General features: G+C 34.0%; 3 protein-coding genes across 5 annotated transcripts; 1 reads left to right on the top strand and 2 right to left on the bottom strand.

Moving 5' to 3' along the window:
- Positions 1 to 6,550: 6,550 nt before the first annotated feature.
- LOC135696318 (fucolectin-1-like) lies at positions 6,551 to 10,453 on the bottom strand. The gene is made up of 2 exons (XM_065215689.2): positions 8,166 to 10,453; positions 6,551 to 7,561 (listed from the first exon to the last, which is right to left on the bottom strand). The coding sequence occupies exons 1-2, from the start codon at positions 8,455 to 8,457 to the stop codon at positions 7,104 to 7,106; spliced, it is 750 nt and encodes a 249-aa protein (XP_065071761.1). The 5' UTR covers positions 8,458 to 10,453; the 3' UTR covers positions 6,551 to 7,103.
- Positions 10,454 to 11,027: 574 nt separating this feature from the next.
- LOC135681747 (fucolectin-1-like) lies at positions 11,028 to 19,946 on the top strand. 3 transcript variants are annotated; one of them, XM_089113397.1, is made up of 4 exons: positions 11,028 to 11,155; positions 12,009 to 13,300; positions 16,214 to 16,639; positions 17,681 to 19,946. In XM_089113397.1, exons 2-4 carry the CDS (start codon positions 13,180 to 13,182, stop codon positions 17,689 to 17,691), a joined length of 558 nt encoding a protein of 185 aa, XP_088969523.1. In that variant the 5' UTR covers positions 11,028 to 11,155; positions 12,009 to 13,179; the 3' UTR covers positions 17,692 to 19,946. The 3 variants fall into 3 exon arrangements, with proteins under 3 accessions (XP_088969523.1, XP_088969522.1, XP_088969521.1); XM_089113396.1 differs by lacking the exon at positions 17,681 to 19,946 and having other exon boundaries at positions 12,009 to 12,727; positions 12,875 to 13,300; positions 16,214 to 17,383; XM_089113395.1 differs by lacking the exon at positions 17,681 to 19,946 and having other exon boundaries at positions 16,214 to 17,383.
- A 1,933-nt stretch (positions 19,947 to 21,879) lies between these two features.
- LOC135681772 (fucolectin-1-like) lies at positions 21,880 to 24,074 on the bottom strand. Its single transcript, XM_065196381.2, has 3 exons — positions 24,013 to 24,074; positions 23,208 to 23,527; positions 21,880 to 22,719 (listed from the first exon to the last, which is right to left on the bottom strand). Exons 2-3 carry the CDS (start codon positions 23,497 to 23,499, stop codon positions 22,262 to 22,264), a joined length of 750 nt encoding a protein of 249 aa, XP_065052453.2. The 5' UTR covers positions 23,500 to 23,527; positions 24,013 to 24,074; the 3' UTR covers positions 21,880 to 22,261.
- Between the last annotated feature and the right edge of the window lie 179 nt (positions 24,075 to 24,253).

The raw sequence follows: 24,253 nt of genomic DNA on the forward strand, positions 1-24,253 counted from the left end.
TCAAGGCAAGTCTTCTACCATTTTGATTACGTCATCTAAGTCGTATTCCACATTATGAAAAAATGAAATCACTTGATGGTCAGTGGTAAGAAAGCTCAAAGATTATATGGGGTGAGCTGCTTTCTTCCAGTATAAAGTGAAATAATAAAATTTTCTAGTTTTCTGGTTAAAGGGAATGCATTGTAAAATATATTTATTTTTATATCATTTTATATAGTTTTATTTTGTCCAAAGTATCCACTTGATATTCAGAGTATTCAAAAGTATTCCCAAAGTATTCACAATGTAAAGAACTAATGTTCCGAAATCTTTCTAAAATTTTGAGAAAATTCTGGCGTGAAAGCGTGACAAATCTTAAATAGTTTTGCTGGCAGAATCGAAAAACCTGAACTGGCACACAATTCAGAAGAACTTCTACTAGATAAAGAGTTCTTATGGACAAAGAATTTTCAATATGGATAATTTTCGTCAAAAGTTACTGAAGTTTATATACAATCGTTATTGTTAGTTCTTGATGCGCCTCTACTTGTCTACACCTGCAATATACAAGGAGTATTACTATTTGCTTTTGTAGAAAATGGCTAGCAAAAAGAGACTTGTCTAAGAAATAAATCATTTTTAGATTATTGCTGCTGGTGATTTCTGTAACTGCAAATAGAGAAATGTTATGTTATAAAAGGGCGCAAATGTTATAAAATTAATGCAAAGAACGAAAGAAATGAAACATATTTGATATATGTTCTGACGATTTACACTCTGAAGAGTGTTAAACGAAAAGCTTATATATATACAGTTGACATCTGCTATCTCGAACTCTGAAGGGAAAACGAGAATTTATTCGAGATAGCGGATGTTCGGGTTATCGGATGACCCTAAAAAAATCCAATCTTTTTTAAATTTCAAAGGTTTAACAGGCAGCATTAAAAGATATGTTGTTACTAAATCAAAATTACAAGTCAAACTAAATCATTAAGAAAAATAAGGATCTAATGTCATTTATTTTCTCTTTCTAACCAGTTCCTTCTCTATATCGCCATTCATTTTAACGAAGTGCTCACGGAGCACTTTTCCATTTTCTGAGAATAGGCAATATCTTGATATTACCTCCATCCAGTGGCGGCGCCACCTCCAAAAAAGAGGGGGGGATTTTTTTCCGGGGCGTGCAAGAAGTTTTTAAAAATTGTGTCTTGCTGTTCTATGTGTACATGGTGTCCCGAAGGCACGCATGCAATGGCCAGAGGCCGTTGCCTAAAACAGCTGGGGTCTGGGGACGCTGTAAAAAGCCCCTCAACGGGTCCAGGGCAGTGCCTTGGTAGGTGTCCAGGGGGCGAAGCCCCCGGAAGAGCTCCCGGGATTTTCTCATTTCTGAGGTCTCAAAATGGCTTAGGATCCTTTGATTTCTCTTTCTGCATACATTATTAGAGCAACACAACCTGTAGACTTTAATTTTAACTTGTTTATTGGGAAGGGCCAAACAAAAAGGTATCATTAATCTAAAACGAGAATTTAAAACAATGAATAACAATGTCAAACAATCTTATAAACAACGTTCGTAGTTTTTTTCAACACAACTTGATTATAAGGCCAGTTTCCTAGGTTTGATAGCGAATTGATTTCGAATGGTCGATAAATCTATTTCTTTCGAAATATCCCTCTCGCTGCTTATCAGGACAAGATTTTCCAGACGATCTTCTGTCATTGTAGCCCGAAGATAAGTGTTAATTAGCTTCACTTTGCTATGACATCGCTCACAAGACGCTATAGAAACGGGGATGCACGAGGCAATTCTGATTACCAAATGTAGATTTGGATAAAGGCTCTGAAGGTCACTCTGCTGGAACATCTTCAGAATTAATGGTAAACACGGATTCTTCCAGCCTTTCTTTTTCCGTTCGTCCATTTCTAACAGCAGCTTGGTGAAGAATCGCGATTCTCTCAATAGCATGTATTCTTGACAGGTCGGCTGTGCAGGAATACCATAACGGCTCGCAAATATGCCAACTTTTCCCTGGTTACCAGCATTCCAGTGAAGTGGATTGAAAGCTGATAATTGCATCATCACCTCACATGACTCAACAGAGAACCTCTTCCCAAGCTCGTTGAGCATCAAATCCAAGAAGGGGTAGTAGAAGACATGACGAGAATTATCTACTGCTGTAACCGACTGACTGGACTCTGAGGGAGTTGCAATGCTGTGGCTGAATGTCGCGTCAAGCAAAGTTTGACCATCTCCTAGGCGTTCTGGTAGTCTGCGGCGTCGTTCACTTGCTTCGTTGAAGGTATTATTGACGTTACACTTAGAAGTTTGATGAAGTTTGGCTTTGCAGACCAATTCATCAAAATGTGAAGTCGAGGTTTATGAAGTTATGAAGCATTAATCCAATTTACCATGTAAGTTGTAACCAGCAGCGTCATGAGCTGGATTTGGGGTAAAACTGGGATATTTTTAATCTAAATATATAACGTTTCTCAGACCTGCTGTCACCAAGAGTTACCTTACGTAAATGGCATGATTGCTGTTCTTCACGAAACCTTATGATTTTTATTTTCTTCTGCATAGATAAACCCTTTTTGTTTTTAGTTACGATTTTTGAGTTAAGTTGTTGATAAGGCGATAGTGGAACAGGGGGAAAGGCCCCATCCCCTCAATTTATTGAAACTTTAAGGAAAATAATTATTGTTTACTGCATTGTGTTTCTATGATTAAAAAGCCACCATTACGTAACAAAAAATTACCCATGGACTTTCCTTTGGGAGAATAAGGGCGACTCCTGTTGGTAAAAGGATACTACCAATAGAAAGGCTGCGTCCAACAATATTAGTTTATCCTGCAAATGCATTGGCATCTGGTGCAGCCATTAAAAGCTAAAAGTAACCCCTCTTTATCTCTAGGATGAACGATTTTGACGTGCAATGGAGTTTACAAGTTTGTCAAAAATTACATTTTCTGTAACTCTGCCTCAGCTTGTTCTAAATTTTTCTTCCGTTCTGATCAATTTTGAGGCTTGTGTTCTAACAAAATTATTCTTATTAGAAAAGGGCTGTGCATATAGGAATGCTCGAATAAGATAGGAATCTATAGTAGCTTGAACGTCCGGGACAAGGGGAATCAAATCAAGGTGCTTTTTCACCTACCAATAAGCGACGAAACCGAACTAGAAACTTTGTGGACCAACTTAAGCTTTACAAACCAACGTATAAAGGATTGGCAGGGGGGGGGGGGGCGTATAAAGGATTAGATGTATTCTGAAAAAGGCTCAGAAATCACGATTCGTTCTCTATTTCCTGGCAAGCACGAATGCATTTAAAGAGAAAAGCAATATATCTAGCTACTAGCAGCCATAGAGGATTTGCACGATGAATTCAAAATGCACAAAGAATTCATGCTTTTACATAGTATGCACATGAAGCCGTAAAATGTATCCAGTTGTAATTTATATTGTTTCATTTTCATTACTATTCAGTACAGTAATTATGAGCAGTGAGGTAGGAGGCACAAATCTTTTAGTTGTGACTTTTGCTAAAAGCAAGAGATTTCCATAATAAAAATCAACTTTAATCTCGAAATTGATCAAGATGTAATAAGTATTGTATTTTAGGGTTTTCTGTCTATTCAGTCAAGTAATTATGAACAGTGGGGTCGAAGGCAGAAATTTCTTTACCTGTGACTTTTGGTTATTCAAGAAATTTCAATCACAAAAAAAACTACTTTTTTCCGAAAAGATTCTTTATAAAAACTTTTTTGAGGACGGATAGTTTGACGTTTTCTTTAAGCTCTAATATCTGTCAATGCAATTTTTGACTAAGAAAGAAAAAAAATCTCTATTCTTTTGACTTTGTTAAATATAGCAAAGCAAAGACCACGATATAGTGTCAGAAACTGATGTGAATTATAGTGTTGTTATTTGAATTGAGCTATTATAGTGTTGTTGATCATATGTCATAATATTTTCTGGGCTTTGTTTAACAGCTCAGGATTGATATTTTTCAGAAAATTCAATTCGAGCTTGAAGAATCCTCGTAAAAAGTAAAGCTTACTAACTTAAAAGACAAGGCCAGGGGTATTTTATCAATATATTCCTACGCTGCAATAATTATATACGATTCATGGATCATTTAATGATATTAAAGAGTGATGTACAAGAGTTTGTTTTCTAGTTTCCACAACCTCTCTATTTGCTATCCTTTACTAATTGAACACTTTTTTCAATTTCCGTGTTGTTTTATAAAGTAGTGTGTTGCTCGATCTTGGCTCATGCTACTCTTATAGCAGCAGCAAAATGCATCTAAAGAGACAGAGAAACTAAATGCAGAAGCACACAAATTGACCAAGGCAAAGTATGTTAAATCTAATTACGCAAAGCAAAGTAAAAACAAGTCCTTACAAACAGCACACGCAAAGTTTTGCCCAAGGAGTCTTAAAACCGAAATCACTGTCGAAGTAAAGCCAAAATTCATAATGAAACATGAAAATTTTTCTGTTCAAAATCAGATTTTCATAAAATGCCCTTTATAATGTCAAAATCTAAATACTTGGTTTCTAAAGAATCGCTTATCCAAAATTATGATTTGTTCGAATTTTTCATGAATTCAATTTCATAATATATATCGCTTTACAAGGTATCTTAGAGGTTTGCCTTGTTAAAAACAAAAATGATATTACACAGGAAGGCATATTTTCACCTGCAACAATCTAAAACCATCGGCTGCAAGGGTCTCAAATTCCGTAAACAATGTAAATCAAATATTACCTATGTTACATGCGTATTCCTTGCGAGGATCACAAGTACAATTGAATGATTAGAATTCTGAGAATTTTTTCTTGAATATTTGCAAAGCTGTGGATTATTTCATTTCGTTTGGAACTGAGTTAGCAACAGCTTGTTCAAAATAATCAAGAAATAGAATTTCATTTGCATTTTATGAAGGGTCTTTATCAAAACCTATTTAGAAAATATATTTTGCACAAGTTGTTAAAGCAGTTCATGTACAGAAAGTGGTTTGGAGCATTCTATAACAAATATCTAATAAAACAAATGATTATCAAGGCAAGTCTTCTAGCATTAGGACTTCTTAGTCGTATTCCACATTTTGAACAAATGAAATTACTTGATGGTCAGTGGTAAGAAAGCTCAAAGATTATATGGAGTGAGCTGTTTTTTTCCAGTATAAACTAAAAAGACAAAATTTTCTAGCTTTCTGATAAAAGAAAATGCATTATCAAATGCATTTTTTTTACAATATTTTATATAGTTTAATTTTATAAAAAGTATTCACTTGGAATTCAGAGCATTCAAAAATATTCCCAAAGAATTCACAAAATAAAGAACTAATGTTTCAAAATCTTTTTAAAATTTTGAGATTATTCTGGCTTGAATGCGTGACAAATCTTAAATAGTTTGCTGGCAGAATAGAAACACCTGAACTGGTTAAAAATTGAGAAGAACTTCTTCTAGATGAGGAATTTCTATGGACAAGGAATTTGTAACATATATAACTTTCGTCAAAAGTTACTGAAATTTAGATACAATCGTTATAAACCATTGCCGGGTAACGTCCGCCATTAAGTCTGGCTAGCGAACTGACCTTTGGACTCTATGGCCGTCAGCCGTAGCGATGGTGATTTCCGATACACGAAAGCCCTAATTTCACAATCACGCTATTCTAACGTCATGCCATTCTTTTATCGACATAAATTACACTGTCTATTATCCTTTCCATAATTATTCTTTGAATTTCGCCTATTATTTTCCATTGCCTAGCCCCGTTGGCTTTTTCTCAATGAACTACTTGGTCTGAAGTCTTCCTTCACAGTGAACGGAAGAAAGTACGATATTTGTTTCATTCTCGTTCATCATCGTACGCAAATATTCAGTCACTATAAATTCATCAGTTAAATGGTAATCAATTCAGAAACGTAACAGGATTTTTCGGATATGGTAGTTCAAAGTTTTGAAGGATTTTTTAACAGTAAAAAGAGCGGTATCTGTAAACAACTAAAATACGGTGGAAACTTGTTGCCAGAGCGTCTACAGGTGCTGATTTGGGTTTGTCTATGGTGATGGCTAGCCCAATTAAGTAGCTCTGTTTCAGGGCCGTAACTCCCAATGGAGACAAGGGGGAAATTTTTTCCCCAAGAAAAGGTAATTTTTCTTAAATGATGCATTTTCATTTGACATTTTCCCGCCCTTTTCACCGTTGACGAATTGCGTCAGCTTTTACTCGGCCATAGCAGTGAACATCAGTATACGTGAGCTTTTCATCGATCCTCAAGCCTTTAAAATTAATATACAAAGTACCTGAGCGCAAAGAAATTGTTCAATTGTAGTTATTTTAAGAGAATGGTGGGCTGCATTTTCTCTCAGTGGAATTTAGTGATTTATTTTGTCGTTAACACAAGCATAAATGCCGACAAGAAAATATTTTAACATTGGCTTGTACAGGTGAGTTCATATTTGTTAATTATATAGATAAACCAACTTTTAAGGTTTAAATACTTTAATTTTTCTGTTCTCCCTCTCCCTCATTATGAGGATTTGAAAGGGACAGTTTCAATTCTTTCTAACTAATGATCGCGAAAAATGTTTGCTGAGTACAACGGCAGTTTTTCCATGAATTCATCAAAGATTCAATTCTTTAAAGAAAATTTAGATTATCTTTCAGCACATTTGACACAATTATTTCTTGCGGGTAGTGGTAAAAACATCAAAAATTGGCCTAAATTTAGCTGCAAGGCAAATTTGTTATTATATTGTTGAATTCTGATTGGCTAATGGGATATGCAGGATTTTGGTCGCTCAGCCAATCAGAGATTTTGAACCTATGCTCACAGGATCCTAAAGATTCTCGATGTTTTGATGACATAAAAGAGAGAAAAGTGCGCAAATGTTATAAAATTAATGCAAAGAAGGAAAGAAATAAAGTTATTTAATCTATGTTCTGACGAATTATACTCCAAAGAGTGTTACTCCGACGGAAAACCTTAGTATGTTTCATATTGTTTGCTTCTTTCAAAGCCACTTCAACATGCCGTTAAAGACTCTGCAAAGAGCATACATACGGAATGATCATTATATAACATGAAATCTACCAATAACGATCTTTTACACGAACCATTCTGTTTGAAATTTGTAAACCTCAAGCTCACATACTTGAAGATATTCTTCCCTGTTCAAGAACACAGTCACATTCCGACCAAGCAAAAAAAGCCTTGGACAATCAAACTTTTTCAATTCTCCGATTGCCAACGTTCCATCTTTTACGCAAAGCGCATTGTTGCGCCCACCACTTGATCTAGCATCTCCAACACTGATATCAAATGGATTGATTCTTTCTTGACCCCATGTTGCGCCACTTTTTATTTGGACACTTGTGACAGCAGCTTGCCTTGTTAAGTCCACTTGCCACCAGGGTAATATGTCAGCTTTTGTGATACTGCATCGCTGCAAGGCCCCAGTTTTGTTACCGTCATTTCCAAAGCTGGCAACAAATGCAATTCCATCATATTTATGAGCGGATGAATGCAAGGACGGCTTCTTATAAGCTATATTTCCTTGAACGCCTGGAATTTAAGACAAATCAAAGGATTTTATTAGAAATAAAACATCTTGCGGAATACTACATTTTCTTATTTACTGTCAAATTGCAACACAATAATGCAAGGATCATACAACGAGGAGCAAAAGTCAATGACTACCCTAGGGCCATTACATGGGAACATACACCGCTAACCCATGCATAAATAAGATTGATTAAGGTAAAATAGCAAAGAAGATATGCAAAATAAAATAATTTAGAATGTGATGTAGAGAGGAGGGGTGTTTACAACCCAATTTGTAGCTTAACAGAAAGTTTAGGAAAAGTCCGTTCAGTGAATGAAACGATTTTGTAATTCAGAGACATTCAAGTACTAAAATCAGTAAAAAGTCAGGCATTTGTGATACCTTGGTTGGTTACATATTTATTTCTGAGTGAATACATAAATCAAGAACTCCTTAGGTAAAATTGTGCCTTGTGTTGATCTTCACTACCTTTTTTGGAAGAAGCATAAATTAAAATGCATAATCAGTAAAGATCTTTTTTACACGCATAAAAGGATTTATTAACCAGTTATTGATTACTAACTAGAGCTGTTTATTACTTGGCTTTGGAATAACAACTCATACCTCTTCTTGCCTGTTTCTTAGACCATATAACGAAGTTTGATCTCTCGGTCGGGATATCTTGCTCATCTCTAAATCGATGAAAAATGTGGTTCTTGATATCCTTAACAACGTAACGACAGGTGTTATCAAGGCTGCATTGATGGAAGGTCTTATGCAACATGCTTGTCGTTATCTGAGTAGGGTTGTGCACTTCTTTGAAAACAGATTTGCTTGTACCTTGATTCTCGTCTGACTTTATCGAAGCAAAGCAGAAAATATTGAGAAGCAAGGTCACGAGCATGAAAAGTCCCATTTGGACAATAGATTGATTGAAATCTTTCCTAGGAAACAAATGAAATTGCTATTTACTTTAACAGATTAGTAAATCGTTTTCCACAATTCTCGTCGCCAAAAATCTGCTGTGTTTTTCGCCTCAACAGACATATAAGAACAGAAAATAAAACTGTTTTCCAATATTAAACTTTTAACAACCAAACCGTACAAAAACAACTCAAAGAACAATGCTTTTGAAAAAGTATGTTACGTTATAGAAATGGTGTTCACTCACGCATTTTGATTAACACCTTTAAATAAAGCGTCTTTTCTAAAACTACAACAACTACAACTGTAGTCTTATTTAAAGATCTTACATACTCTTATCAACAACTATTTAATTCAAAGACTTTTGGAAAACTAAATGCAGTACACGTTATAGAGATGATCATTTTTTTGGTATTGTGGATTGTGGACTAGAAATGTTTTCAATGTTGATCGAAAGAGGAGATCTGTGTTGGTACTTAAGGCATAGGAATTTAGGGGAAAATTTTGTAGGTCGTGATTTTCTTATCTAAACAGACGAGACTTGAGCGTTTACCATTTGTTGGTACCTTGTTTCTAAGCTAGGAACTAAGCCCAAACTTGCAGGTGGTTGAAGTGCAGTTGGCATTGTTTGGCATTGTTATTGACCCTTGAGGAAATCAAATTACCAAAAACTCTGTATTGAGACCTGTCCTCAATACAGAGTTCTTCGCTATTACTCATGCGACGTTTTGTTGCAGAGCTCGAAATGATCTAAGCTGAAATTGCTTGCTCGTAAATCTGAACCTAATAAGCCCATTTGAAGTAAACTTTGCGAAAAGAAAATTACCTGATTTTAAGTCAAAGGAAATGGATGGGTAAGCACAGTCAAAAGGATTAGATTTTGATTATCGATTAACCGGAAAAGGGATGAATGCATTCTTCAAATTTCCGAATAGTCGGAATGGGGAACATTAGACTAAAAATAAACATTACTTTTAAATTGTTGAAATTTTTGTACGATTGTCTCTGTTTCTGTCCAACCCAGCAATACTTTTCTCCTCTTTATGTTAAATTATTTGCACAAAGAAAAGATGCGAATCTAAAAATAAAGAGCCATTCAGGCCGCACATCATTTGATTAGGGATTTTGCTGTTTGTTAAGCTAGACAATTGAATTATTCCTCCTACATAATTAATGCAACTCCTTCGTATTCTTCTAATTTGTCCATTGGCAATGAATCCAATCCCATATTACGTGAACAAGTGCAAAATATATCTAGCAAAGAACTTATTTTAAACTCAAGTTAACATCGATAGACAGGAGACCACTTTCTGGAAAAGTTTCAAAGCTGTTAAAGGTTGCTTAATTCTACCCAACTGTATACAATTATGCCTTACGATAGGCAAGCAGGCGTCTTCTAAGAGTGCAGGGATGAAAATGGGGAAGTGGAAGATGGAGAAGGATACTTGCCCCCTATCAAACAACTTTCCAGAAATAAATATACACATTTTCAATGATTATTAATTAAGCTTCCAAAGGGGTCTTTCCTAAAATTTGTCCTGAAAAGATACGACAATAATCCTAGAAACTTTTCAAATAAACACAATTTTTTGGTTAACTCACCAGAGCAACTTCTTTTTCAGTACATGAAATTCAGAATATGTTTCTGTTGAATTTGGAAGAATTTTTTTTACAAAAATGTGATTTAAAGGTTTGGTGCAGAAAGAGAAAAAGTTGAGGTCGATGGTTTGTACTCCATCCTAATACAATTTAACTCCCCCCCCCTCACCTGGGATAATGGCTTGGTACTATAAGTGAATTTCATTTTTCCTCATTTTTCCTCTAATTTCTTAAACCTAATTCTTATCACTATAATTTCCTTTTTATTAGATTTACCAATTTCACATTTTTGAATTTTTTTTATATAAATTAAATAGAAAAAAATCTTAAGGCCAATAAAGCAATAAGATTTCAATAAACGATTGAACAAAATTTAATCGAAGTCTCTGTTAGTGTGATCACTTGACATGCTGATAAAGCCTTTGGGTTTTGAAGATATGATTTAATATTTTTTTACTTTGATTATATAAACAAAATAAAGTTCAACAACAGTTAATACGCAAAACATAAATCAATGCATTTCAATACAAAAATATTCATCATCAACTGTTTACACATAAGATTATCAAGAAACAGGCTTCGATTGGATTTAAAAGTGCCTATTTATTTAAACTTCTTCAAAATTTGGAAGTTGCGCAATTTAATAAATCAATCGATTTGCAGCAAATGACTAGATGCAATTAGAATCTTAAACAACAACAGATCCTTCAAGTTACTAAAGCAAAACTCTTATTTTAATGTATGTTTGTGTTATTATTTTCTTATTATTCTAAGCAACAAGAACTTCTGCATGTTGATTAAGTAATTAAATTTCGGCAAAAATATTAAGGAATTGCATCTGAAAAATCTTTAACAACAACAGTGTTTTCAACAGTGTTAAACAAATGCAAATTTTTTAAATTTAATGATAAATTCCGATGTTGTCAAACGTAAAAACAGATTCCAATTTCAATTTATGGCAATTTTAGAATCAGTTGATGGTCAGTGCAAAGTGTGTTGAAAGTTGGTAAGAAGCGAGCTGTTTTCTTCCAGTATAAGGTTAAAAGACAAAGTTGTCTGGTTCCCCAATCAAAAAAGATGAATTTTCAAATGTATGTCTTGATTTTGAAATGTTATATTATATATGTTTTTCTATCTGTTCTTCCAGAAAAGTCAACTTATTTTACGCGTTTGTCCTTTTCTTGATTCCCGATGTTGCTCCATTCGCTTGTTTTAGACTTTGTACTTCTTTCTTTCCCCTTTATTTACTTTTTACTTAGTGATCGTTATCATACTATTCTGGTTTTTTGCAAGTTTTTGATGCAAAACCCGTGCTTTTGACACTAACTTTTTTCTGAAGATGAAGCAACGTAGAATCTTGGCCACATCTGGAATTGATTGTTTTAACTTAAGAATTTGACTTACAATATTTCTATGAAAAAGTCTTTTATGAATTTTCTTTCTTTCAATTTGCAAACTTCATTTTTGTTTTCAAGGATGAATTGTGACAAATATTACTGTTACATTTTCCTACATAATGTTTTTAATTAATAGCAAAGGTTGTGTCGAAGTAGATCTAAACTCTGTTAGCCTGTAGAGAATATGTTGTCTTGAAAGTGTAACAGCTTTATTAAAGTTTTGCTTGTGAAAACAATAAAACTTATTAGGCTTAGGTTCCGAAGTACGTTCCTCCGGATGATTAAAAGTAGTTCAGCATTCTAACGGAAGATTTTTCTTGTGACAAACAATTTTATCTAAGATGATACTTATAAATAATTTCTGTAAGCTTTTTTTTGATTCGTGAAACTTTATCATCAAAATTTTTTATGCTTATAAACAACTATTGTTGCTAGGTTTGATGGGCTTCTTTATGTGTATATCTTTAATAGACAAAGATTTTCTAATTGCTTTTGTAGAAAACGGCTAGTAAAAAGGAAGCCTTGATTCAGTACTAATATTTTTTAGACTGTTGCTGCTTGTGATTTCTGTAAATATAAATGGAGAAATACTTCGTCTGCAATGCAAGATCTTTGCCAATTTTACTGCTGTGCTTCATGATCAATCACTTAGTTCTACATTTCGTTCTTTGGAAAACTTGGATGAGCAGATGTGTAAGTTTGAATGCATCATGGAGCATCGATGCAAGTCTATAAATTTAAACAGAGAGTTGGGTATTTGCCAGTTGAATAGCAAATCAGCACAGGATCCAAAAGATTTCATTGAAACGCAAAACAAGGAGGGTTGGACATATTATTCAACCCGTTTTGAAGAGAAAAATGTGAGTTTTCTATTTAAATACCTATTTAAAATTCAACTAACTTTATAAATTAAAAAACTAATTTGGTGACAGAAAATTGCGAAAAGGGCACATATAAAAATTAATTGAAAAGAGAGAAGAAAAAAGAACAACAAGTCATTGATCAAGATGAGCATCAAACACAGCTTTCAATCTTTATCTTTTTAGCTCTGCAAAAAACATGGCCTTAAACAACAAGAGCTTTTATTCTCGTAAATTTCAAGACTAATATAGCACTAGTGATATGTTGTGATAGGGCTAAAAATTGATCATTCATGAAATAAAACTTTTACATTGCAGGTTGGTCAGTATTGCCAAGCAAATGATCCTTGCAGCGCCGGACATAAATGCATTGACACTTGCTACTGCCCAGGGTATGAATGCATTGGTAAATACAATAGTAACTACATTGGTATCAAGCTCCTTTACTTGAGTCAAAGTAGGCATCTTTCAAGGTACAAAGCCTTTGTTTAGTATTGTGCATAAGAAGAGTTCTTGTTACAATTTCTTTCTGTAAATTATCTTCCACCCACAGCAAAGAATATCGCCTATAAGAAGCCATCTTCCCATTCATCAACCCGTACATATGACGGAACAGAACTTGTGGCAAGCTTTGGAAATGATGGTGACAGAACGGCAGAGTGGCAGAGATGTAGTTTCACCAGTTATGAAGAGCAGCCCTGGTGGCAAGTGGATCTTAAAGAAGTAGCCGCTGTCACACATGTTCGGATAACAAATTCTATAGCCTGGTCTTCACATAATATAAACCCATACAATGTTAGTGTTGGGAAGGATAGTTCAAACGGCGGAAGAAACAATGCGCTTTGTGTCAATAATGGAATGTTGGCTAGCGGCGAGATGAAAACTTTTTATTGTCCAAAGCTGATGATGGGTCGCTACGTGAGTGTGTTTTTGAACAGGAAAGAATTTCTTCCAGTATGCGAGCTTGAGGTTTATGAAGGTATGTTTCAAATAACCTAATTATTTGTGGCTGCTTTGTTATACATTTGTTTCAAATATTCTATGTTTATTTTTTAGCTCCTGGCTAAGTATATGGACCAGGCAATATCACTTAATTTGTTGTAAAAATACAAAGCCTTGTCTAATTGTCTTCACCTAAAAAATACAAACAAAGTCTAAATGGCGAAAGAAATTGTTTTCTTTCACAGGTTTTTGTATTGGCATAATTCTTATCAGTAAATAAGTTGCAGTTAAAATAAGATTTAGTCCAAACGTGAAATTATTATCCAAACTAAATGCGAAAGTGGAAAATAAAGATAATGCGACAAAAATATCTCATTGATTGATTGGCTTTTCATTAAGGATTTGACATGGAAGCTCAAGGTTACAATTGATGCACATACAAATTGTTTTAAAAACCAGAACATAAGGCGACAAAAAGTAAATTTAGTGATTACTGATCTAAACCTTAAAAGACAGCTAACAGACAGTCTACTAAAACCAGAACATAAGGCGACAAAAAGTAAATTTAGTGATTACTGATCTAAACCTTAAAAGACAGCTTCAATACTATTATTATGAATATGGCATAAAAGGGATTTATATATAAATTTTTGTCGCTGATAACAGGATGCAAAAAGCGATCGAGATTCAAACCACTTTTGTGAAGCCATCAGGCTTCTTGTTATGGTTAAAATCTAATCAAACCAAACTTCAAACCATTGAAAAAACTTTTAATTTAAAAACTGAAAAAGGTTACTATTTGAAAAATAAGAAATTTTATCTTTCTATTGGACTGTCTCCCAGCTTTGAAACATTTGCGAGACTTGCTAAAACTTTATCAAAAGTTTGGTTACAGGTTCTGTTACTCGCGACATGATAAGTTCAGAAAAACATTTGCAAGATCACATTTAGGCGTTGAAGTACCAAGTTGATCACAAGTGGTCTTGTATTTGGTGTAATACCTTAGTCCCTTCAAATTTAGCCTACCTTCAATCTTGGCTTCCTTTAATTTTCGCCTCTTTTATTGTCGCCCCTTTTGTGCACAAGTTCGCTCCCTTTAATTTTCGCCCCCAAGCCCTTTAAATTTAAAAGCTTTGACCTAATCAGTTTCAAAGCAATGAACATTCATGCGGCATGGAACTACACTCGGGCCTCTGAAAAATCTTTTTTTGTTTGGAAACTTTTTGCTGAAAAATCGCTTTTGTCATTTTTGCTTGAATTATGGCGGCGCTTTAGAAGGTAGTGTACGAGACAACAAGTATAGAGGATCGCCAATTCCTCAAGTTGGACTCGAAATACCGATTGTACTAATCGTTAAAAAGGATAAGGCGCAAAGTTCTGTCTTCAACTGAATGAAAGAATATCTGCAAGACTACTATATTGAGCCAGAGAAGATGATAGTATCTTCTGACCAAACTGAAACCGAGGAGAGATTGGCCGCTGATGATTTGGACGAATATGGCCCTGAGGATGAGAACACTTTGGAAATGGAAGAAGAAAATCACCCTTCAGACATTGGAGAGGACAATATTATCGTTATCGAAGATTAATGGATTTTATTTTGAACTACAGTATGGCCCCTTAGAAGACATAAGTTTATCGTCTTCGTCAAAATTTTTAGGATTAAGAAATCTTTTTTATGACCTTTAGTATGGATATTTTCCCAGAAGGTCACTAAATAAGAAGTGTAACAATGAATGCAATCAACGCAGGATGAAAACTTGACGCGCGCAAAGATGATAACTTGAAGTTTTTTTGAAGGTTCTATTATAGAAAATCGATTATTTAAGGACCCTTTAATTTTCACTACCTCTAATTTTCGCCCCATTAAATATTTCCATAATTCTCTCCCTTTAGTTCTCGCCCCCCTACGGGGCGAAAAATAAAGGCTGGCGAAATTTGAAGGGACTAAGGTATGCACATATTACGGCAATATTTGAAAAATCCCCTTCTCCCTAAACAACTATTTTACCAAACTTTAACAAACATAACCTTTGTGTAAATCCCACCTCCCCATTTCCGATTACATAATATGGGAACGTTCCCATACTCATACATATCGATAGTTTTATCCAGTTACAGCCATTCTTATTAGAAAGAATACATGATAGTGCTCAGCTAATTTTTTCTTCAAAGTGCGAGCCCTCAGTTATTGGATATCAAGCAATAGGATGTCAAAAATCTTATATGGTTAATCAGAAGTCATTTGTTTCACAAAATTATTAGTCATCAGTCAATAGTCTGCTAGGTAGCTAGTAGAAATCCCTACTACCCCCTCCACAGAAATCGAATTAATTCAAGTATGGTGCACTTGCTTGAAAAAATTACAAGCTAACCAAAATTACAAGACGTTCTATACTCAGAGGAGTTTCAGACAAAAAAGGTTCTAGTATGTTTAAAAATTGTTTTTATTTATCAAAGTCGTTTTCAAAGCAAAATATGTTCTTTACAAGGTTTTCAGGAAGTCTTGCAGAATTTGCAGATTGGGAAACTTTGCAATCAATCTTAATATTGCTCAACATATAGATGAAGCTGAACTTTTTATGCAAACGTACTTTGGACAATTGATGATTGTAATCAGTTTTAGTTCTCTGCGAAGATAATTTACCTTTTAATAGTTTCCATGTTTTTTAAAAAAATAACTTGAGGCAGAGGGCGCACCGGGAAATTTCCCGGTGTCCCGGTAGGCCAGTCCGCTTCTGCTTCTTGTGATTGGTTTGTTGTTATGCCTTATGTTGTATAATGCTACGCTTAAACGTCTTTAAAACGTTAGTTTATAACCTGTAGCATAAATTAACTGAATGCTTCTACCAATAACAGGCATGCAATGTGTTTTTTCTATCAACATGAATCCAATGAATTTCAAAACTAAGATTCAATGTTCTTAATCTGACCGTAATTTTGATAACAGCAGAGAATTTGGCATATAAAAGGCCGTCCTCACATTCATCCACTAAAGAATATGATGGAATTGCATTGGTTGCCAGCTTTGGAAATGACGGTGACAAAACTGGGGAATGGCAGCGATGTAGTATCACAAATAATGACATAGTACCCTGGTGGCAAGTGGACCTTACAAGGCAAGCTGCTATCACAAGTGTCCAAATAAGAAGTGGCACAACTTGGGGTCAATTGAAAATCAATCCATTCGATGTCAGTGTTGGGGATGATAGTTCAAATGGCGGACAAAGCAATGCGCTGTGTGTGAAAGATGGAAGGTTGGCAAATGGTGAATTGAAAAAGTTCTATTGTCCACAGGTTTTGATGGGTCGTTACGTCAGTATCTTTTTGAACAGGCAAGAAAGTCTTCAAGTATGCGAGGTTGAGGTTTATGAAGGTATGAGTATTCACATGAAAATTTACTCCTTCAATGTTGGTCATAAAACCTAAATGTAACTTGCATCTTGCTCAATGGGCCATTACTTTTGATAAAGCATCTACTTTTTTGCCTTTAACTACTTTTGGCATTTCATCGACTAAACCAAACAGAATGGGGTCACAATAATACAAGCAAACAATGTGAAAAATGATTTAACCTGTAGAGAAATATCTAAAGAGAAAAAATGCATAGGCCAATTTGCACGAAGGTCTTTTAAGACCAAAAGCAATGTCAAAGAGAACTCTTTTTGCAAGATGGCTTCCGATGGTCCCGAAAAGGTAAGCTGTTCATGAACTGGATCTAAAAAATGATTCTAAGAGGTTTTAGTGGAGGAAATAGCAGATAACAGCAGATTTTATCACTAAAACCCGTTTTCTTGAAAATGGGTCCAGACACTTTGGTGCTGGAAGTCAAGGATATATAAGCCATTGACATTGTCTAGTACAACTTTTGATTGTACAGATATGTACTGTCATAGAAATGTACTTAATTAGCATACCTCAAGTACAACCAATTTTTTCGGAGACCCAATGTTCTTATTTTAATTTTATTTTTGAGACTAAGGTTATTCTTAAATTACTTTTTAGCGACCAAAGGTGCAACTGAGTCGCATTATAATATTAATGACTCCAAGGCCGGATACGTCTATTTCAAAATATATAACGTGAAACTCGCATTTTTTTCGCTTTGCAAAACACTAAAATAAACACTTTATCCAACTCTCACTGAAGCTTGAGCCTTTGATTATTTTTTAATTATTTTTAAATTTCAGCGATTTAAATTGAGCATTAACATTCTTCTAGAAAATATTCTTAAAAGCGTGTGTAGCCTGAATTGAATTTTATGTTGAATTTTCATGAAGTTAAAAAGCTAAAAATTTTTTGCATGTTATTCTGCTAATAGAAATTATATTTTTGAAACAAGTAAAAAGAGGCTTGATATTTATTCTGTCATTTTGTGATATCAAAAGTTTATTTTAACATGAACTTTCCATTTTAGATGTATTCTGAAACAAAGCTTGATAAATCTATATTTATTCTCCACTTTCTGGCAAGCACGAATGCATTGGAAGAGAAATGTAATATATCTGCTACAATCAGCAAAAGAGGACATTAAAAATGCACGAAAATTTCAAGTTATATGTTTGAATTCTCTGTACCGCAAAGTTTGGAGATGGCATGAAATATTGTAAACATAGCACGCTGAGGTACCTTTCGTCTGACACTCTTCACCCAAATAGACAATAGTGAAAGTTTGCACTAAATCTTAACTTGCTGCATCTCGCCCTTAAAATTTTGATGGAAATGAGCCATCTTCTTTTAATCTGGGTGTTTTGGAATCAAAGCAAAAGGATCCCAGCTTGTTTCGACAGCAAAAGTTCGCTTTCTCTTTTTGGCAATTCACGGTTTTTAAAAAAGCCTGTAAAACCCTTAGTCTTTCTCTTGAGCCACTGTCGATCCATACTTGGATGTAAATTTTCTGCCTACCATTGGTCATTAACACTCGTTTGTACTCTGAAAATTGTCGAACGCAAAGAACTTCAGTAAGCTATGTTTCCGATTTTTCATGAAATCTTCAAAATTTAGCAAGAACTATCTATATATAAATTACTATCTATCTATAAATTATGGACAGTGGGGGCGAAGGCTGAAAAATATTTTTGGCTTGTGACTTGTGCTCAATTTAAGAAATTTAAATTACAAAAAATCAACTTTTTCCCTGAAAGATTATTTACAAAGACTTGATGTTTTCTTTAAGCTTTAAGAGCTGTCAGCAAAACTTTTGACAGGAAAAATCAGAAAAAAAATCAGAAACATAAATTATGCAAAGTGACTTTATTGTTTTGATTTGGCTATATATAGCACAGCAAAGACCACTGTATCGTGTTATTAAGTGACATGAATGAGAGTCTTGTTATTTGACTTATGATATTATAGTCTCTTTGATCTTCAGAAAATCTAATTCGAGTTCAGAAATGATAATACAGAAGGATTTTGAACGCTGCAATAGTTATACTCGTAACGTGGAACATAAAATGATATTAAAGAGTGATGCTGAAGAGTTTTCTTTTTTCTCTCCATTACTAATGTAACACTTTGTTCTATATTACTATAAATAGTTATTTGCTCGATCTTGGCACATTCTACGCTGATGGCAGCAGCAAAATGCATCTAGAGAGCTGGTAAAACTAAATACAGATGCACACAAATGGACCAACGCAAAGTATGTTGGGTCTAATTATGCGGTGCAAAGTAAATACCCGTTCCAACAAACAGCACACACACTTGTGCCACAAAACATCTAATGTAATTTCTGTGCTAATACATAAGGCGTCCAACTTTTGCCCAAGGAGCCTTAAAACCGAAATCACTGTCGAAGTAAAATTCATAATGGAACATGAACAGTTTGTTGTTCAAAATCAGACTTGCATGTAATGCTCTTTGTAACGTCAAATTCCAAATTCTTAGTTTCTAAAGACTCGTCTATCCAAAATTATGACCGAATATATAGTCCGAATTTTTCATGCATTTAATTTTCAATATATCACTTTACAACGTATCTCAGAATTTTACCATGCCAAAAACTGAAATGGTATTTGGAAACCGTACTAATACATCATAGAAATGTAAGAACAACGGCTCATTTGTCTCGGCAAGGCTTGCTCTTGTCAAAAGTGGTCTCGTTTCGGACAACAGAGCCCGTTCCACCGAAAATTGGGATGCGAAAAGGGAGGTAAATTGAGGTAAATTTTAGTTAGGCTATCTTAGTTCCTTATTTCATCTTGATAAATTTCATTCTTTATATTTGCTGCTTTGAAAATTTAACAAAGTGACAAATATGACCATTTCAAGAAATCATTAAACCTTTTTTTTCAATTTTGATAATGTAAACAATATATTTTTCCAGTTTAATTGATCTGTAAATTTACAAAATATTAATAAGTGCAGTTCAATCAAAATCTTCAATGTTTGTTCAATAAAAAGCTTGTACAGAATGATCAATAGATAAAATTTTATTCTATTTTATGAAGCGCATTTATCGTTATAAACCATTGCCGGGTAACGTCCGCCATTAGCCTGGGTAGCAAACTGACCTTTGGACTCTATTGCCATCAACCGTTGCGATGGTGATTTCCGATACATCAAAGCCGTAATTTCACACTCTTATCGATACTTAACTACACTGTCTATTCATTAATATCAATTTATAATGCTTTGTTTATGTCCGTTTTACAGTAGGGTATTAATATTTGGAGACAAACGTTTGATTCACATATTGAGCCACTATTCAAAATTACAAAAAAGAGCTGCTCGAGCTATATCACATCAAGAATTCCTTGCTCATTCTCTTCCTATTTTTAAAAAAAACTTCAAATTACTTAGAATCTCAGATTTCTTTAAATTGAAACTATTGTCTTTTGCTTATGAATCAAGCAATAAGCTAACTCCAATGTATTTCCATAACTTCTTTTTCCCTAATACATCTATTCACTGTCATGGCACAAGGCAATCAACACGTGGTGATCACGTCCTCAATATTGCAAATACTTTACAGTACGGCTTGAAATCAACTCGATATATGGGGGCAAAATTATGGAACAATCTACCTGTAGAAATAAGAACTAACTCTTCTAAATTCTTATTCAAAAAATATTTGAAAAATTATCTTCTAGAAACTATTTGAAAGTCAGTAAGCTTTGCAAAACTTCTTGTTTAGTCCATAAAGTAATTTAATTTAATTCAACGAGACATCGTTATAAATGAACATATAAATCGCAGAAACAAAAGGGGGGCCGTCATCATGTTATTTAACCTACTTTGAGGCCTCTCCAGCCAAAAAAATTTTTTTTATTGACTAAAAGTTAGCATCTGGTGCGTGTATTATGGCAAAGTTGTAGTTTTTGCAAACTTTAAATTAGTTTAGAAATTATAAGGCTTCAAATTTGCACCTTTCCGAGAAAAAAGGACAAAAGCTGAATTAGATTTGTTACATTCTGACGTCACAGTGTGCGGCTCTCGTTCTTCATGAATTTTGTATATCTTCCACCGAATCGCATATAACTGCATCTAAATCTACAGCAGGTGCTTTTTAGGATCGAAAAATATTAAATGTTTACAGTTATTCTAGATATGCGGGTCGGAATGTGTCCATGCTGTGTCACAACTTGTTTTGATCACCTGGGTAGGCCCACAGAGCTACGGCTTCCTGTTCCAGCTCTTCCCTCGCGTATAATTAATCGAAATTTACACTTCAGTTGTTTTCCAGAAACAATGCTCAACTAAAGGCTTCAGAATTGATATCTGAGATGCTAAAACTAAAAGCCGGTGAACAGAACCGAGAGTACCAACAATTGCAGTGTTCAATTTGCGAATGGCCGACGTTCGATTCGGTTTGAGCCGACTCAAAATTGCGTAACAGTGTCACCTAACCGAAAACTTTTGTCGCTTAATTCAATTCAATTATCGAAGTGCAAGAGCTTATATCTCATAAACTGTAAAAAACAAATAACGAATTCATGATCAGCAGGTTCAACTCCTTTAGATTAGCCAATAAAATGCAATTAAAAATTTTGGCTGGAGAGGCCCTTTAAGAATTCTGCTTCATATTGTCTTTTAAACAATGTTATTGTTGTTCTTGCATAAAATCAAATCAAATCAAATCAAATCAAAATTCAAATCAAATCAAATCAAATCAAATCAAATCAAATCAAATCAAATCAAATCAAATCAAATCAAATCAAATCAAATCAAATCAAATCAAATCAAATCAAATCAAATCAAATCAAATCAAATCAAATCAAATCAAATCAAATCAAATCAAATCAAATCAAATCAAATCAAATCAAATCAAATCAAATCAAATCAAATCAAATCAAATCAAATCAAATCAAATCAAATCAAATCAAATCAAATCAAATCAAATCAAATCAAATCAAATCAAATCAAATCAAATCAAATCAAATCAAATCAAATCAAATCAAATCAAATCAAATCAAATCAAATCAAATCAAATCAAATCAAATCAAATCAAATCAAATCAAATCAAATCAAATCAAATCAAATCAAATCAAATCAAATCAAATCAAATCAAATCAAATCAAATCAAATCAAATCAAATCAAATCAAATCAAATCAAATCAAATCAAATCAAATCAATGAACACAATGTGTTTTAAGTACTTTGGACTGCCCATAAGCAACATATAAGACTGAATGCATCATGGAGCATCGATGCAAATCTTTTAACATTGAAAGAATATTTGGGTATTTGCCAGTTGAATAAAAAACAGTATAGGATTTCAAAGATTCTCCAAGTTTTGATAACGTAAAAGAGAAAAAATTGCGCAAATGTTGTAAAATTAATGCAAAGAACGAAAGATATGAAAATTATTTGATATATTTTCTGACGATTTTTACTCTGAAGACTGTTAAACGTTTTACTCTGAAGAATACATGTTTCATAATGTTTGCTTTTTTCAGAGCCACTTTTAAGCTATCGTGTCATTATGGACTCTTTGTAGAACATATATATATATATGGAATAATCATTGCAAAACATAAAATTTACCAATAACGATACTTTACACGAACAACTCCGTTTGAAGTTCGTAAACCTCAAGCTCACATACTTGAAGATATTCTTGCCTGTTCAAGAATACAGTCACATACCGACCAAGCAAAAAATGCCTTGGACAATCAAACTTTTTCAATTCACCGATTGCCAACCTTCCATCTTTTACGCAAAGCGCATTGTTTCGTCCGCCACTTGATCTATCATCCCCAACACTGATATCAAATGGATTGATTTTCAATTGACCCCAAGTTGTGCCACTTCTTATTTGGACACTTGTGATAGCAGCTTGCCTTGTAAGGTCCACTTGCCACCAGGGTACTATTTCTTTTTTGGTGATACTGCATCGCTGCCAGGCCCCAGTTTTGTTACCGTCATTTCCAAAGCTGGCAACAAATGTAATTCCACCATATTCATTAGCGGATGAATGCGAGGACGGTTTCTTATAAGCAATATTTCCTTGAATGCCTGGAATTGAATTCAAATCAAAGGATTTCATCTCAATCACAAAAACCACTTTCATCAAACTGAATCTCTAAAAAGTAGCAAAATGCTACATAATTTTCAAGCTCTCTTATTGCATTTTATTTTTATAAAGACATCTTGGAAAATACTATATTTTTTTGTTCATCTAAAAGATTAAATCATTTCCTAGTATACTTTTAAGTTGCAAAACAATAATACAAGGCCTGGTTGGCTACATATGTTATTCCCCATGAGGTTAACAAACATAAGCGTCAATGATTTCAAGATTTCTGACTGAATACAGAATCAAAGCACTCCTTGGGTAAAATTGTGCTTTGGGTTGATCTTCGCTGAGATTTTTGTGCAGAATCATCAATTACAAATAATAATAATTAGACATATTTTCTAAACGAATAAAAGGATTTATTAACCAGTTATTGATTACTAACTAGAGCTGCTGATTACATGGCTTTGGAAATAACAACTCATACCTCTTGTTGCTTGTTTCTTAGACCATATAACGAAGTTTGATCTCTTGGTTGGGATTTCTTGCTCATCTCTAAATCGATGAAAAATGTGGTTCTTGATATCCTTAACAACGTAACGACAGGTGTTATCAAGGCTGCATTGATGGAAGGTCTTATGCAACATGCTTGTCGTTATCTGAGTTGGGTTGTGCACTTCTTCGAAAACAGATTTGCTTGTACTTTGATTCTCGTCTGACTTTATCGAAGCAAAGCAGAAAATATTGAGAAGAAAGGTCGCGAGCAAGAAAAGTCCCATTTGGACAATAGATTGATTGAAATCTTTCCTAGGAAACAAATTAAATTGCTATTTACTTTAACTGTGAAAAATGTACTCAACTTCTTTTTAAATCATATAAAAATGCTGTGAAACTGTAGTCTTATTTAAAGATCTTAAATATTTTTATCAATAACTTTTTAATTCAAATGAAACTTTTGGAAAACTAAATGCAGTACATGTTATAGAGATGCTCATATCTTTTGGTATTTTGGTAATTTATTCGCTACTACTCATGCGACGTTTTGTTGTAGAGCTCGGAATGATCTAATCTGAAAATGGCTTGCTCGTAAAATCTGACCCTAATAAATCCATTTGAAGTGATCTCTGCGAAGATAAAAGAAATGATTTTAAGTCAAAGGAAAAGGATGGGGAAGCACAGACAAAAGTGTAAGATTTTGATTACCGATTAACCGGAAAGGGGATGTTTGTATTGCTCAAATTCGGAATAGTCGGAATGGGGAACATTAGACTAAAAATTAAACAAAAACTTACTTTCAAATTGTTGGATTTTTGTACAACTGTTTTTGTTTCTGTCCAACTCAGCAATACTTTTCTCCTCTCTATGTTGAATTATTTGCGCATAGAAAAGATGTAAATCTGATAATAAAAAGCTATTTAAGCTGTAGATCATTTGTTGAGGGATTTTGTTGTTTGATAAGCTAAACAATTGAATTATTTCTCCTGCATAATTAATGCAACTCTTCCGTATTTTTCTAATTTGTCCATTACTAAT

This window comes from Rhopilema esculentum, chromosome 17 (assembly GCF_057945365.1).
Source record: "Rhopilema esculentum isolate cy_ngs chromosome 17, ASM5794536v1, whole genome shotgun sequence".
Lineage (NCBI taxonomy): Eukaryota > Metazoa > Cnidaria > Scyphozoa > Rhizostomeae > Rhizostomatidae > Rhopilema > Rhopilema esculentum.

Bases quoted from the DNA above. Each gene is read 5' to 3' on its own strand.
- LOC135696318 (XM_065215689.2), bottom strand. From the start codon at position 8,457: ATGGGACTTTTCATGCTCGTGACCTTGCTTCTCAATATTTTCTGCTTT. The intron at 7,562-8,165 runs GTATGAGTTGTT...CTTAAATTCCAG, and splicing joins TAAGAAACAGGCAAGAAGAG to GCGTTCAAGGAAATATAGCT.
- LOC135681747 (XM_089113395.1), top strand. From the start codon at position 13,180: ATGTTGGCTAGCGGCGAGATGAAAACTTTTTATTGTCCAAAGCTGATG. The intron at 13,301-16,213 runs GTATGTTTCAAA...TTTTGATAACAG, and splicing joins CGAGCTTGAGGTTTATGAAG to CAGAGAATTTGGCATATAAA.
- LOC135681772 (XM_065196381.2), bottom strand. From the start codon at position 23,499: ATGGGACTTTTCTTGCTCGCGACCTTTCTTCTCAATATTTTCTGCTTT. The intron at 22,720-23,207 runs GTATGAGTTGTT...ATTCAATTCCAG, and splicing joins TAAGAAACAAGCAACAAGAG to GCATTCAAGGAAATATTGCT.